General features: G+C 44.0%; 1 protein-coding gene across 11 annotated transcripts in view; it reads left to right on the forward strand.

The window, feature by feature from the left end:
- Positions 1-15,636, forward strand: part of PLCL1 (phospholipase C like 1 (inactive)) — a 230,373-nt gene that overhangs the window by 158,656 nt on the left and 56,081 nt on the right. For 4 of the 11 annotated variants that reach the window (XM_048952601.1, XM_048952604.1, XM_048952602.1 and 1 more), the window contains one exon: positions 15,203-15,375. The exons of the other annotated variants lie outside the window; for them this stretch is intronic. In XM_048952601.1, coding sequence (XP_048808558.1) covers positions 15,203-15,375 — 173 coding nt within the window. The remainder of the gene's footprint in view (positions 1-15,202; positions 15,376-15,636) is intronic. 11 annotated transcript variants of the gene reach the window in all.

Consider the following 15,636-nt stretch of genomic DNA (forward strand, 5'->3'; position numbering starts at 1 on the left):
GTTCCATGCTCAGTCTTTATCTTCCATGTTGGAGTAAGCAAGGGAGACTTCTTGTGTGTGTGTAAGACTAATGAGGATCCTATGAAATCTGAGATAAATCTGAAGAACAATTTCTCTCCTCCCTCTCCCCCCCTAGTGCTTTCCACACCTCTGAGCCAGAGGGATGTGACAGGCTCCCCCAAATGACAGCCCTGGAGAAGCTATGGGATAGACCTTCACAGTAGTGCCTGCTCAACTGTAACTTATTCTTTGCTAACAGGGAGACTGGTGGATTCCAGCTCAATCAGTGGTTGGTGCTCTTCTTTAGTTCATCCTCCTTTGACTAGAGCCCTTAACTGTCAGTTCTGTCTTCTGCCACTGCTGTGGTTCTCCTTCATAGTGATTTCAGATCTGTATGCAGGCTCTATTAACCTGTTGTTCCAGATAAAAATAAGGTATGTTGTGTTACTCAGAAAGTAACTTCATCATGTATTACGTAGGTTATTCCCATACAGTTCCCACTTGAGTCCTGACATTCCAGTACTTTCTGTGCTGTGCCACATGGAGAGATGAGGGATGATTAATTATTTTGGTTCTCTCCACTGACAAGTATGGCCTCTTAAACTCCTTTTAAACACCTCAGTGCCTGATGCAACTCACCCTTAATCAGCAAGCTTTGCTTAGCTACTTTAAATCCAACTCATAGGCTGTAATTTCACTTAATCTCCACAGGAGATGAACAGATCCCCCTTATTGTTTCCAGTTAGGTAAACTGGTAAAATAGATTACATTGAATCCTGTGAGGCTTCCCTTGCCTTTCAGTGCAGCATTCAAATTACCTGTCCATGTGCAGTGTGCGAGAGCTTGTTCTGCAGTGCCTCCTCTGTCACCTGCCTCCTCCCTGCTGCTGTCTCTGCAGTGCTGTCATCTGCTGATGCCAGAGCTGGCCTGCGCATCCTCTGCCATCAGGAAGAGAACTTCTGTATTGCAGAGCTCCATTGCAAGCTGTGCTGTCTGTGCAGGAGTGCTTTAACCATCACATTGCACATTTGCTGCTGCATCAGGAACAGCAGTGAGAGCAAAAACGGGCAGCTATTCTCCCACTATTTGAATCTCTCTTCTTGCTCTATCTGCAGGTGCAACTTCCATGGGCTGCAAGTGGCCCTTGTCCACATGTGATATGTGCTGCTGCAACAGGGTCAGCAGCAGTGTGGCTGAAATGAGGTCTGAAACCTGGCTGACAGAACAGCATCATGTTCCTGCATATGAGCTCGGAGCTGCAGATTATTTTGAATGAGATTTGGTCCATTAATGTGTTCTTTGGTATCTTTGATTTCCATATGTATATATATACATTTTTATGCTGTTCTTGTGGTGGGATTTGCAATGAACACGCGTCTCATTATGGCTGTGGAAATAAAGGCACAGGGGCACTTGATAAACAAAACTTCTTTGGAATGGAAGCAGGTGATGAGATTTGACCTGTTCAGGGCAGCCCATCAGAGATAATATCAGTGCCACCACTTGTGCCACTCAGTGATGTTGAAGAGATGTGTCCTGGACATGCTGAAATCCTCAGTGCAATTTCCTGTGATTTCAAGAAGGTCAACGTTTCACTTCAGTACTGATGGAAGTTCCTACAATTATCAGGCATGTAGTCTGTGAATCATCTTTCAACACTGAAGATCTGATCTTAACATTCTGTCACACTCTGCTTTTGCTGTGGTTGCAAAAGGTGACTGGAGCAGAACAAGTTCTGTATGCTCAGATAATTGCTATGTTCCAGTTTATTCACCTTGTTGACAGAGTAAAAAAGTCTCTTTTGTTTAGGCTGAAACAAGAATGACATATCTGTCAATGCAGAATTGCTCAGTGGTAGGTATTTAATAGCACATTTTTCTAAGTGATGCTACAGAGTACATCCCTGTAAAAAGTGAATGCATTTTAAATGTTTGGCCTCTGTTGACGTGGGCTTTGGGTTTCTTTCAGCAGTAGCCATCCAGCTTCTGCTAGGGTTGCAGATCTACCTGCTGCTTAAGCCAGGGATACATTTGCAGGATGCATTTGGGAGAGTGACACTAGAAAAAGCCTTGGTCATGTCAGCAGGGGACGTGCTGTGTGCTGTATTGGTTTGTAGGCAGATGCACAGCTTTTGTGAGTGCTTGAAAGTGGTTTAAAAGACCTTCACTGGGGAAGAGCGGGGCAACTTGAGAGCATCCTCTCGAATGCAGAGAGCTGCTTAGGCTATAAGATCTTCCTGGGGTGTGTGGTGGAGCAAGGACAGTGGCAGCAGCAAACCCCATGCTTGCCTTACATGATGTTCTTTTAGCCCAACATATTGAAATCAAGCATACCAAAACTCTTACGTTCCACTGTAAGATCCTAATAGGGAAGGTTTTGCACAGAAAACCAGAAATGTTTGTTCAAAGGTGAGCATACACTATGAGATAAATTAGGAGAAAAGCAAGTGGATCAGACTGATGTGTCCCTACTCTTGCAAATCTGTTGCTCTGTGTCTTCTAGGGGAGCGTGACTGCTGCTGGTTTTGGACGTAAAGCAGATCACCCTTTCATTTGCAGGGGATTCTGGGCAAAATTCAGTTTTTAGAGTCACTCAGATGCTTGAAGGTTTGGATGTTTTTTCTGGAGCTTCAAAACACTTCAGTACTGCCAAATCTCTGAATTTTGCTGTGTTTTCAGCGTATTCATGCTCTGCTTTAAACCTAAGAGAGGGAGACTGTTCTCTTGGCTTCTGCTGTATAGCAGTCATTTTGGTATCAGAGGCTTGGGGGTTGCTGTGCTGTGTGTGTGTACCTGACTTCCTAAGGCTCTGAGTATTTTCATCTCCAGCTGTGGATTTTAGTTTTAGTAAGGACATATGTGGGCTAAGGTGTGTGGCTCTTACTTTCTGAAAGCAAAAATCCTATTTCAACTGTTTTTGCTGATTTGCATAAAACAAAATATAAAATTTAATTTCTCCGCAGAGTTTTAATATTCTGTGCAGTGGAGTGCTTAGTATGTCAATTGTTCTTTCTCCAGCAGCTAAGTGATATATTTGTGGTCTGTACCGTGGTGTATCTTGTTAACTGAAACATTTTTTTGTTCCTTCCTATTTCTTAATGGATGGGTTAAGAGATTAATCTGTCAAAAGTTCATGTGAATGAGCACAGCAGAACAGCCCCTTCTTTGTTTTGCCAGAGGGCCACTTCGTTCCTCCCCTGCTGTTGCTGTGTGTTGTAGCTGCCCGTTGGTCATGCCCTAATACCTGCCAGCAGTCTGGTTGCTCCGTGTGCCCTGGGAGGTGCCTGGTGCACAGACCCTGAGCTGCACAGCCCTTGTATTCTTCTCTGCATCCCCAGCCCTGCATTTGTCTGCCTTCTGGGCAGCTTTTCCTTACAACCATTTCCCTATGTTTTGTAGTAAACATTTGGCTTGTTTCATAAGAACTCCTATCATGCATCCATCAGCCTCCCAGGATGCTCGTGCAGATGCAAGCTAGAAAAAAAGGCTGTGTGAAATGAGTGACATCTAGCTAATCAACACCTCTGTGCAAGCTTTTACACAGAGCACGTTTCCTTGCAAGTGATAAAATTCTTGGAAAGAAATCCCAATGAGGGAGAGCAGCAGCTGCCTACCCAGGTGGGAGCGCCGGAGGCCAGGATGCTTCCTAAGCAAAACGCAGTAGGACCAGCTCCATCCTGCAGCGGGAGGAACAGAGAGAGCCAGCTGAGCGCCCCAGGGCACTGTGTTGTGTTCTTTTCTGGGTCCTCAGAAGGTTTGGTATGGGGAGGTGCTGATTTGCATAGGAGAGGAAAATGTGATCCGAAGCAGAAATCCCTTGAATCCTTATTTTCCATGAGATATGGACTAAAGGCCAGAGGTTCTGGGAAGAAATGTCCAGTGTTTTGACTAGTGGCTGAAATACGATTTATTTGTAGGCTTTAGTTTCATTTCCTGTTTGTGAGATTACGATGCGATTTGCAGTTAGGAGATGGATGTTCCAGCTCACTTCATGACTTTGGACCTGTAGGTAAACTGTGTTTACAGAACTGCAGTTGACCCTTCTGTATAAACTAATGGCACTGGCAGTGTGTTTTGGCTTGCAGAGTTCCATGTGAGCGCCTCTACCTTGCAGTCACTTGAGTAACACAGCAGTGACAGTCCTTCAGTTTGCAGCAGACAGGCTCTTTGGAGAAGAGGAGAAAATTGGATCTACGTAACTTATCACCTAAAAACACACCAACCCAACAAACTTGCAAAGTTTATGACTCAAACCTGAGTGGGCAGTTGTGAGTTTTACATCTTCCTCTACCCTCATGCGGGTAGTTTGAACCTGCAGCTCTCTGCCTTGTGTCAGGATGACCAGTCTTCTCACAAGGCTGTGCTGACCTTTTCCATGAAAAGACAAGGGGCAGATAGTCAGCCTGTGTGTGCCATATCTGGCTGCAGTGCAGCGTGAGTGCTGCAGCCGTGCTCATTCATTGTCTTTGTGATGCTGGCCCTGGCTTCTGCAGTGAAAACCTGCTTCAGATTTGGTAGGAGTTTGCCCTGTCGCAGATGATCAGGAAATGGATGCATAGCTGGCTGAGCAATTTATTCAGTGCCTCTTCCTTTAAGTGCTTCTAGATGAAAAAATAAATTCTTATAATATTTTAAAAATATATATTAGTAAATCATCTGTCAGGAGTCAGTTGTTAGAAGAAACGTGTGGCTTTTATTTTGCTCACAGCAAAGCAAGTGATTCTTCAGAATTTTGACTGTAATGGGCTTTTTGATGTTGCTGAAGCGTCTTATTCTTATATTAGAACTCACAAGTAAGGGATTTCCATGGTAGTTAGGTACGTGAAGAATTGCTCTCCCCTAAACTTTCAATTAAAAGACTTGAAATATTTTTAATGTTTTTTTTTTCTGCACTTAAAAGTATTTTTATTATATGCTGATCTATTGGAATGAGCAGAGTGGTGAAGATCTTAGCCAGCTTAGAGACAGCATTTTCTCAATGGGTTTTTAATTGCAAACTCTTCAAAGTATATATATATAGGTGAAAAGGAGCTGCTTATTTCAAAGTGTATGCTAAGACTTTAGACAACTCTAAAGCCACCTGGAATTCCTTTTTCTAGTGATGTTTTACTTAACTCTGCATTTTAGAGAAAAATTGTCTGTTGCCTGCAGATGTACAGTCTGCTTCCATTCCCGTTAAATTCTGTGTGGAGGTGTGAGTATATATAATTAGAGACTTGGGGACAGGCTGTGAAACAGAGAATGAGAGGAAGTCTTCTCCATTTCCAAGACTATCTCAGTGTCACACACTAATTAAAGAAACCTTCCCTACCCTGGCTGCTCTCTGGTCCGTGGGAGCAGTGCAGCAGCTCCAGATAAACACAGAGTGGAGACAGCTTAGGGGAAAATCTCTGCTTCTGGCTCTCATAGGAATTGAGTGCTGGAAGATGAAAGATTCAGGAGTTGTTGTGGCTGGATTCTGTAAGTTTGAAGCGTATTGAGGATAACAAGGATAATAATAATAATCATACCGTAGCTTTTTGCAAAAGGGGCAGCTGAAGGTGAAGTGCATGGCAGAAGATGACCATGTTAGGCAAAGGTTAGCACTGAACAGCCTGCTGATATTGCGTGAGCCCAAATCAACAGTCACAACTTTACAGTTCACCAGAAGTTACTTTTTGTTTTAAAAAGCAAAAAGATAATCATTGGCAAACTGTGCTTGTCTTAATTTCAAGCTGCAAACCAGAAGCAATGTGCTTAATAGTCTTAAATAACGTGAACTGCCTCTTTACAGCTGAGAAAGGCTTCACTGTTGTCTTTTTAATCGTTCACATGGGCTCCTGCTGTGAGCTGATGCTTTCTGTTATGCATGATCTTGAAATAAGTTTTTATAATCTGACCTCAGGGCTCAGTTGTTGTACTTAGCCATCATAGCATGGAAGATGGTCAGGTTGAAAGACAAAAGTTTCTCTACAGGAAGTAATTGAGAATTATGATCTGCAAAGAATTTAAAGTAAATGTAAAAGTGCAAATATATTGAGGTGCTGCACAGGTGTATAGTAGGCAGCAAAGATGCTGTAGATCAGAGATATAAATTTCTTTATTTTGTTCTTGTGATTGCTGGTGCAGGAATGGAAATCTCAGACTGTGCTGAAGGGAGTAGGTGCTTGGGGGGACTCTGCAGCAAATGTTTTCAGTGCATTAGAGATGCTAAGTTATCAGCTATTCAGCTTGGAAGAACAAACAATGTTTCTGAAGAAAATCATTGACATAGGTTGCTCCAAAAGTAGTTTTTCCTATTTATTTGCATGGTAACTACAAAAGATACTATTTGGTAGAGCAAATTCCCAGCTACAAAACACTGTTTTTCAACATAGTCAGCACTGTTAGCTGTGCATTCTTTTCTGGTGATGAACAAGAACTTGCATGTTGTAGTCATAAAAATCTGCACCAGTGGAGATGATCCACTGTTTCTTAGCTGCTGTGATGGCAGTGTTGCTGAAACGCACCGCTCACCACCTCACTGTTCTTGCATTCACCGTTAGGTTTCCATAAATGTTCAGCAAGCGTCTATGAATGTCAATGGGTGCTATTTTTTCCATGCTGACATGAAAGATGACTATCTGTAGAGCTGGGGTAGGTCATGAGTGTCCTTGGAGGAAAGGATGCACTTGGAGGAAAGATAGCGCAGGAGTGTCATCTTGGCAGTATCTCCTCCTGCTGTTCTCGCATCTCAGCTGACTCTTCTGGCTGCTGTATTGCATTACTGACCAAGTTTAATGAAGCATACTGCTAATGCTTGTCTCGTGCTCCCTCGCCAATCAAAGCCACATTTGCAAGGAGCAAAGAAAATCCCCCAGTCAGATGGACCTCCACGATCAATGTGGATGGACTCGGAAAACACAACAAAAATGATCGTTCAACTACTTGCCTCTTTTTTTAATCATTTGCATCACAGCTCTGGTAATCAGTGCCTGGTAATGCTGGTTGTGGATATAGAGGGAGTGCTCCCATCCTGTCAGCTGCCCTCCTCCACAGGTTGAGCACAAGAAGGGGCTGTGGGGTTGCCCGGCTGTGGTGTGTTTTTAGGCGATATGTCTGTTCTGACTGCAGCTCTCCCCTTTTTCATGCCCAGATACCCCAGTGCCTCCCGACTGAGACCATTTTTCAGCTTCTTCCAATAAGTGAAGAAAGGCAGAAATTAATCTGGAGGATAAATAGTTCCACCTGAGCAGTCAAATAGAAGGAAGCTGTCTCACTGACTGCATTGCTTTAATCTCTACTTATGAGCTACCTGGAGTGCAGGGCTCTTTATCTGACCCACCATCAGAGCCGAAAGGGCCCAGCAGGATCTCTGTTAGTTCAAGCTGAAGGGTTTACTGGCTTTTGCCAGCTGCCTTGCCCTTGGCAAATCTCCCTCTGAGCAGACTTGGAGCAAGGCGTCTCGGTGCGAGCAGCTGGATGCAGCCCCAGGAAGCACGGAGCAGCTGTTACCCGAGTGCTGCACAGTGGCAGGGCTGGGCTCCTGCTTTGCCTGCTAGTCCTAAAAAGCCCCGTGTACTCCACAGCAGATGAGTGGGAGCCATGCCCACATCTCCCAAAGGTGCAATCCTGTGGGCTGGCATCAGTGCCTGGTGAAGCTCTGGCTTGCATGCGGGCTGCATTTAATCGTGTGTGAAGGGAAACCAGATGTCCTTGTCTTTGCTCTCCTTGGAGCAGGGAGGCCAGGCTGCCTTGGTCTTGCAGGAGCGCTGCTGCTGGGTGAGAGCTGCTTGTTCTCCCGAGATGCTGGCTGTGGGCACACTGGTTTTGCTGAAGGGACCAGGTTGCTGCTTGATGCAGTCAAAGTGGAGGCATGGAAAATTGTTTATAGGTTAGTCATCATAGCCCAATTCAATGCCAAACCTCTATTTTTGTTTCTTATAAACTATTATAAAAATGTAGCAAATGGTTTAAAAGATCTAGTGCAGATGCTAACTGCAGTACAAATGCCATGCCATGTGTCAGGAAGGCTGCTCTGATGGGTGACATGAGCCACGGGCCTCAGGCTGGGCTGCCCCTGCTCTGATGTGACAGCTGGGGGTGAAGCCAAGCACTCGGCTCCCACAGCTGCAGCACTGCGAGTGGGGAAGGGCTCGTGGGAACAGTGAGGAGACATCGCCCTGTGTGAAGTCCTCCTGGGTTTGTTGCACTTTGAACAGAAACCTTGAACCTTTTGTTTAGAGTACATCAGTGGGAAGCTGAAAGGCGCTTGAAGCCGCTTCCCACCCGCTTTCCTTTTAGGGTCCCAGTGAGAATTACAGATGAATGAAGCCTGATAAAATTAGTTTATTTAATGCCCATCTTGAGTCTTATTTACAATTAATAGATATACTTCCATTTTTTTTCATGAGCTCTTTCCCTCCTTGACTTAAAAGTGATTTTTGCCTAGTGTGGGAAATGGCTTAAACACCCATTCACCAAAAATGCATACAGTGATATGGACAAGAAAATCTCTGCTACTATGAGGTTTTGCTTCAAACTGTGTAATTTACTGTTCTCTATAATTTGTGTTTAGCTGAAAAGTTATTTTATGTGAGTAACCTAACTGATGAGCCAGTATATATATTCAGAGTGTTTGGTTTTATCAGAAATGGGAATAATGCAGTATTAATAGTAAGGCCCTTAGGCCAGCTTTTGCCTCTCTTCATTCATGCTGTACCAATGTGGTTCTGTGCAACTCCAGCTGTAAAACCTGGATGCTGCCATCAGACAAGTATTTACTAGCCATTTTCTATGGTGGTAATACCAGTAACAACAAAAGGAAGAGTTTTAAATAGATTTTTTTTTTTTCTTCAGATCCTATAGTTGCAAGTTCCCTAGCTTACATCCCAGTGTATTTTGCCAGATGTGCCTTATTTCTGGTGCGCCCCTCTTGTTACTCTGTAGTTAACATCACCTTTCTGGGATGGGGCTATGAATTCATTTTGAGCTGGCAGCTCTGGAGGACAAAAAAGAAAACCTGTGTTTGAACGGGGGGGGGGGGGGGCCTACAGTGGGTTGAAGATTTGATTTTAAACACTGATTGTTCTATGTTTTTGTTGTTTTCATACTTATCTTTAATTAAATAAAATCAAACGAGAATTGAGCATCATGCTTTTCCCAGGGATTCACATTTAGGTGCAGTTGCATGGAGCACTGGAAGCTCATGACCCAAGGGGAGCCAAGTATCTCAGCTATGTGCTGAAACGCATCTGGCTGCCAATGGCAGCGTACAGTTATAGAGATGTAAGCTTGGTGTCTTGAGTGCTCATCTGTGATAACCTTTTTGTTGTATTTGGTCGTGTTAATGGATTTGACAGTGAATCTTCCTGATGATGCGTGGAATTGCGTGCTCAAGGTAAGGACCTTGATGGTTTTGTTGGCTTTGGCACCAAGACCATGCAGGTAGGTTAGCACTTTTTGGTAGGGATTTGTCCCAGGCATGAGATTCCTGCCCTGCTTCCCTTTTCCCCATACAGCGGCCACACGAGTTGGTATGTTGAAATCAATGTAAGGTTTAGCAGTTAACTTCTGTTGTAGTTTTTTGTAGGAGCCAAAGGCTCATCGAAAGCTCACCCCCTACAGTTTCTTGAGACACATAAAGAAGAAAGTCACATTTGACTGCTCTACATCAGTGACTTACAAAACAGGAAGAGGATGTTCACGTGCTGTCACTGCTGAGTTGTGGGGTTTTTTTTTGGTAGGTGGGTTTTACCTATTGCCATATATAAACAACCAAAGTGACATGTATCAGGCAGCTTATAGGGGAGTAGTGCAGCTGCCCATGCAGGTTCAGATGTGAGTGCTGCCTTGCAATGCTGATCTACTGCTGGCCACCCTCCCCTCACTGTGATGACACATGCCAGTTGGACAGCAGCAGTCCAGCTGTGGCTCACAGAGGGATCACAGGTCAGTTGTGGTTTCTAGCAATTGCAGCTGCAGTTATATTTCTGGTGGTTTATCCTGTACTGGCAAGGAGCTTGAACAAATCTTCATGTGGAAGCTGAATGATCCCATCCTGCGCCAATGCCCCACACTGCTGTGTCTGTCTCCTCACTGTTTCTAATGTTTTTATAGAAGAAAGGGCTTGCCTACAAGGAAGACTTGTGAGAAACATGTGCTTTCAAATAAGGTATAAATTTTACTGCTGATCAATTTTCTGCTCTCATTAAGTCTCTCAGAAGTGAGTTCAGGAGAAAAAATAAAGACAGGGAGAGCTTGGAAATGAAGTCTATTTACAATGGAAAAAAGATAAAGAACAAAAAAATATGGAAAAAGGCTGAGACTCGGTGGCTTGAAGTGCAGGTCAGACTCAATTATCATAATGTTCTGCAGCTGCATCAACATGTATTATTTTCTCCTTACTCTCATATGTTTAATGTATGTGGGTAGCCAGTGTTTTTCTTTTGTTTGCTCTAAATATTTTGCGTGTAATGCAGCATATTTATAAGATGTGATTCCTAGTTGTTGGAACAGAGAAGAGATTAATATAGCAAAACAAAACCAACAACCGTCAATGTTTGCACACACCACAAATGTAATGTCAGATACAGGCTAATAATAGAATACTTATTCCTAGAGCAAAGGAAGGGGAGGAAAAAAGCAACTGAACTCACACTTTGAAGCTAGAATTACAGTTAAAGAAAAAAAATAAATGATAGTAACTATTGAGTAATTAGTTCTATGGACGTTTAGACCAAATTTGCGTAAGATGTGCAATGTGAATCATTCTCTCATGTTCCTAAATACATCCATGATATTTTCTTTGCTTTGTGTCCATGGAGTGTATCGGCATGTGCACAAGACCACTGATCTTGCTAAGGTGTACGTAGCCAGCAAGCCCCTGGCATCTCCTGCATCATGGAGCTTCAGAAACATTTTTTTTTCATCATATAGAATGCTGTAATGCAGGGCTCCAGAAGGCTGCTTGATTTTGGGTCTTGAGGGGAGATTAAGCTGCATCATCAGTGTTTGGGGTGAGGCTTCTTTTTTAGATTTGAGCTGTCACGGTGAGGCAGGCAGGAATAGGGTTAATGCACAGCAGTATATTGCCTGAATGTGTTTCCATTTACCTGACAGATGAAGCTACGCTGGTGAAGTTTAATGAACAAATGAATGAATCATGCATTATCCTAGGATGTAGTCCTTGTGCAAAAGAGAAGTACATAAATCTTCAAACTGCATAGAAGAAAGACAGTGGGGGAAAGCGCTCAGATAATTCTGTTTCTCAGTGATGCACTGCTTGCTATTGTGGTTTTTCCTAGTAATATTTAATGTAAAGATGTGACCTTTATTAAATAAATTGTTCCATCAGCAATTTTTTTATTTTTGCTGGTGTTTCAGAGAACATTAAGATGGCAATAAAGAACAATCCACTGTTCCCCCAGTTTACTTTCTGTATTTTGACAAAACAGTGTATCTTCATTTCATTCTTCCTCGTTTGAAGATTTTCACAGAGCAGGAGGGGGGGAAAAGGATAAAAATCTGGGGTGGGAGGGGGATAGGAGCCAGTGTGATAAAAGATCCTTTTTAATTCAGTTAAATTATCATAAACTCAGGTACTTGGTTCCCAGGGAAGCAAGATACAAGGAGTGTGCTTTACTCTCCTTCCATCTGCTGCGCATATGTGGATATTTGTGAGTGTAGGTGGCAGTTGTCCCAGAGATCATCTCGGCCATGGCAAGGAGCAGAACAAACACCATCTACCTCCAGGACACACAAGAGCATTTGAGAAGATGTACAGCCATCTTTCTTTGTATTTTTGCCTTTCACCTCAGGTTTGTCTCCATAATCTAGGCAATGACGCTCCCAAATGCAGGTTGCAGATTGGCCTGCTTGGTGGTCGATGTGTTCTTGATGTTGATCAGGGAGGTAAGGGGTAGGCGACCCAAGCCTTGAGCTCTTCCTCTGTAAGAGGTCTGCACTTTTAAGTGAGAGAAGAGAGGGGAGCTCATACTGCCTAAGAGCTGGCTCCCTGCTGCGTGGTGGTCTCTGGGAATTACCAGTTAGGTGTGCAAAGTGCTCGCATGCTGCTTCTCCATCAGAAGGTGTGCACCATGTGTGTGGAGAAGCTGATAGCAGGCTGCACGTATTTAATTTTCGGTGCACTTCATTGTGAGCATGCACAGTAACAGTTAATGATTCATGTAAGCTGCTTTTTAATTAAAATAAGTGTTTCAATATTTACTGGAGCACAGAGCTCAGTGATTTCAAACAGTGGCTGAAATCCCAGGTAGCTGAAGCAATTTAATGTGCGATTGTGATGTGGTTCTCTATGCTCCGTGTCTCTGCAGTGGGTTTTACCCACTTGGCAGTGAAGCCAAGAGAGAGCTGCTGGTGCATCCCATGGGCTTTGTCTCCACCCTGAAGGAAGATGCTAACTTCCTCCCTGTTATTTCAGGAGGTCATTAGTGATGATGAGATTAGAGGTTTACATCTTTAGGTCCAAGTCATTATTCCTAATCTAATCAATGCATTTGAAAAGCTTCCTCTAATAACGCTGTAATGACTCTTTGTGATTTGTCATGCTTATCAAAAACATGGTTTTAAACATTTTCATATTTAGAAGCTTCTGGGGGAGTGTGTACATTACTATATCATTGCTGCACCAATTTCCTGCCTCTCAGTCTCCCCAGTAAATCAGAACAGCCCAGGCAGTGCCATCACAGTGATGTACAGCCTGCCTTTGGAGCCAGGCCCTCACAAACAGAACCGAATCCTGTGAGAGGGCCCTTCATTGCTTGCGTTGGGTTGGTTTGCCACCACCTCTTTCATAACTCAGCTGCGTGCTTTGCCTTGATATGAGATAGTCTATTAGCAGGCTCATGATAAAGGAGGAAATCACCATCTGTAATGTAGAGTTTGACTGCAGAAAATGGCTTTTATATTGCACAGGGAATGAGATAAACAGCACCCTGCAGTGGGAATGGAATTACTAAGGCAATGCTGGAGCTCTGGTGTCACGACAGCTTACTCACAGGCTTTTGAATACAACAAATCTGAGTCCCTGATTCTGTTTGTGGGATTGTTCCTGGAAGGTATTTTTTTAATTCAAAATATCTGTGTTTTTCAACAAACTGCGGCTCACCTTTGGGTCCAGGCAGGTGACGAAGGAGCGAGAGGCATTAGCTGTGCTGGGTCCATCAAGGCTCAATTGGAATGCATAGCTGCTGCTGCTTTGTGTGCTGCTTCCACAGCTCGGCAAATCTGTGAGAAGTTCAGCCCCCACCCTTAGCCATGCTCCTTTAGGGCATGGTTTGTATGGATAAACTTTGGGGGCTTACTTAGTTTGAAGGTCTGCTGAGGGCCCCAGATGAGAATGAACCCATTGTGGAAAGCTCAGCACCTCTGAAAAATGTAGGCACTTTGAATATTGTCCTTCACTGTCAATATCCTTGGGGGCCCTGGCTGGTGTCTCAGAAGCAGGGAGGAGATGCAGGGCTGGAGGTGCTGGTGCTGGGCAGCATCTCGCAGCTGGCTCAGGGGGATGCCCCACTTGCACTTTGGGGTGCTGGTGCTCTTTGCCGTTCTTGAGTGCCGTTACTTGGGGGATACATGGTGAAGTCGTCCTCCCCCTGCCTCACTGCTCATCAGGCAGCAGTCTAAATACAGTGTGTAGAAATTCAAGGGGGTTTTGTCTGCAGTGTGGTAGCGGCATTGTAACTGGGGAGATGGCAGCAGAACTGGCAAGTGGCAGTAGGCAGATGGCAGGTCTCGCACTGAAAAAGAGGATATATAAACGACCCAAGATAGGTTTTAACAGTCTTGTTCAGAGCCAGAAGTATGTTACTGTGCAAGTTTGCAGTCTAAACATCCCTGCAAAATTTCAAGTCTGAAGTCTACTCGCAATTTATTAACTAGTTCTGGCAGCTGAAGTGGATGCTGCGAAGCAGAGCATACAGCCCAGGCACAAGGTGACCTGGCTGTGGCAGCCCTTGGTGCATGGTGAGGCTGCTCCTGCTGTCCCGAAGCACATGGTCTCACCACCATTTCAATGCGGGACTGTCCCTGGTGAGCTCGTGGCTCTGTGCTGTTTCAGCTCCTTCCTGTTTTCCCTTGGCTGATCTGTATTAACAGCAAAACTTGGTGAAGTGAGAGGAGTGTTTCCTGTAAAGAGCAAATAGCCATGTGCAAATATGTAATGTAGTGCAACTCTGTGGAGCTGCTGTATCCTGCATGAATAGAAGCATGGGGGCTCTCCTTAGTAATACTCAATTTCATTTTTCAACCTTTCTGTTCCCAGCACGTGATGTACTGGGTGATGTCAGATAGCTCAGGAATGAGGAAAAGGTGATAAATGCAGTCACTGAAAGCACAGAAAAGAATTATCAGGAAATTAGTTCCAAACCATTAGCAGCTTGAGCAGCAGACGCTCATCAAAAATCCAAAACTTGTTCCAGTGAATCAACTGCCTTCTTTTTATTGACTTTAATAGTGCAATTTGTGGTAACATTTTTCAAGAAGTAAATGTGCTTGCTGAGGAAAGGAAGCTTTCTTTTCAGGTACTGTTTAATGAGGAGGGATTTAGAGTGAGCAAGATATCTAAAGCTGTTTAGCTTGTCCACTTCTGCATGGATCTAATGACATTTCCTTTGTGTTTATAATTTCTTTACCTCCTTCATGTGTCAATCTTTTTAATTTTTTGACTTATTTTGTATAACTCTTGGCCTGATTTCTATTTGCCCGCTCTGTTTAAGGGCTCCCCATTTGCGGTAAGGGAACATAGCAATATGCAATGTTTTATTGTCACTCTCATTTAGTTTATAGCCAGAAAATAAAGTTAAGCTATGGAATGGGCATCATTTGGAATGATAGAATCGTGGAATGGAAAGAAGTGTCTCCACAGATGGCCACAGATAAGGCTTGGTTGTTGCTTATGATGGCAGGCTTGGCCAAACCACTGTGAACTTAGAAATTCAGACCGAAGCTGGTGGCTAGCTCAGGGCAAATGAGCTCCTTTAGAGATGGACCTGGAAAATGTTCTCAGTAAGTCACAGAGGGAAATGTCACACGTGCTTGGTAGCGGCCTACTCTTCTGGATTTCCTGGATTAGTAGCAGAAACTTCCCTGGGAGCCTAATGGTGGTGGTGGTGAGAGCAAAAGAGCACGGAAGCAATGGCGAGGAGAGGAAGGCACGTGCAGCTGCTGGCATATGAGCTCTGAGTTCAGGAGCCTGAGGGACTCCCATGTTGCTGCTATTTCAGGATCCTCGCAAGATGTGGTGAGAGAAATACTGCAGTCAGAGACATCAGGAGAGCCAGCTGAGCACGTCAAAACAAAGGAGTTGAAGGCTTCAGTTTTGCTGTGTGACAGTCTTTTGCCTCAAGAGCAAAGAAGCTGTTTGGAGCATCCGAAGGCATGCATCAGACACACAGTGGTAATATTCTCCATCTAGGAACGATTCTCTTTTACATCTCTCTCCTATTTGAATAATGGAGTTTAGCTGGGCAGTCCCTGATCCTGCAAGCATGTAGGTGGTAGCAAACAAAATGCTTAGAAAGAAAATAGAACCCTAGGACATGGTTCAGTGCTGATCAGTCCCTGATGCTGGCTGACCAGAGGACTGCTTGAAACTTCTGCTCTTTTATTTATGTTTGTGACAAAATAAATCTGTTCAGCAGCATCTGTGCATCACTAC

This window comes from Lagopus muta, chromosome 8 (assembly GCF_023343835.1).
Source record: "Lagopus muta isolate bLagMut1 chromosome 8, bLagMut1 primary, whole genome shotgun sequence".
NCBI lineage: Eukaryota > Metazoa > Chordata > Aves > Galliformes > Phasianidae > Lagopus > Lagopus muta.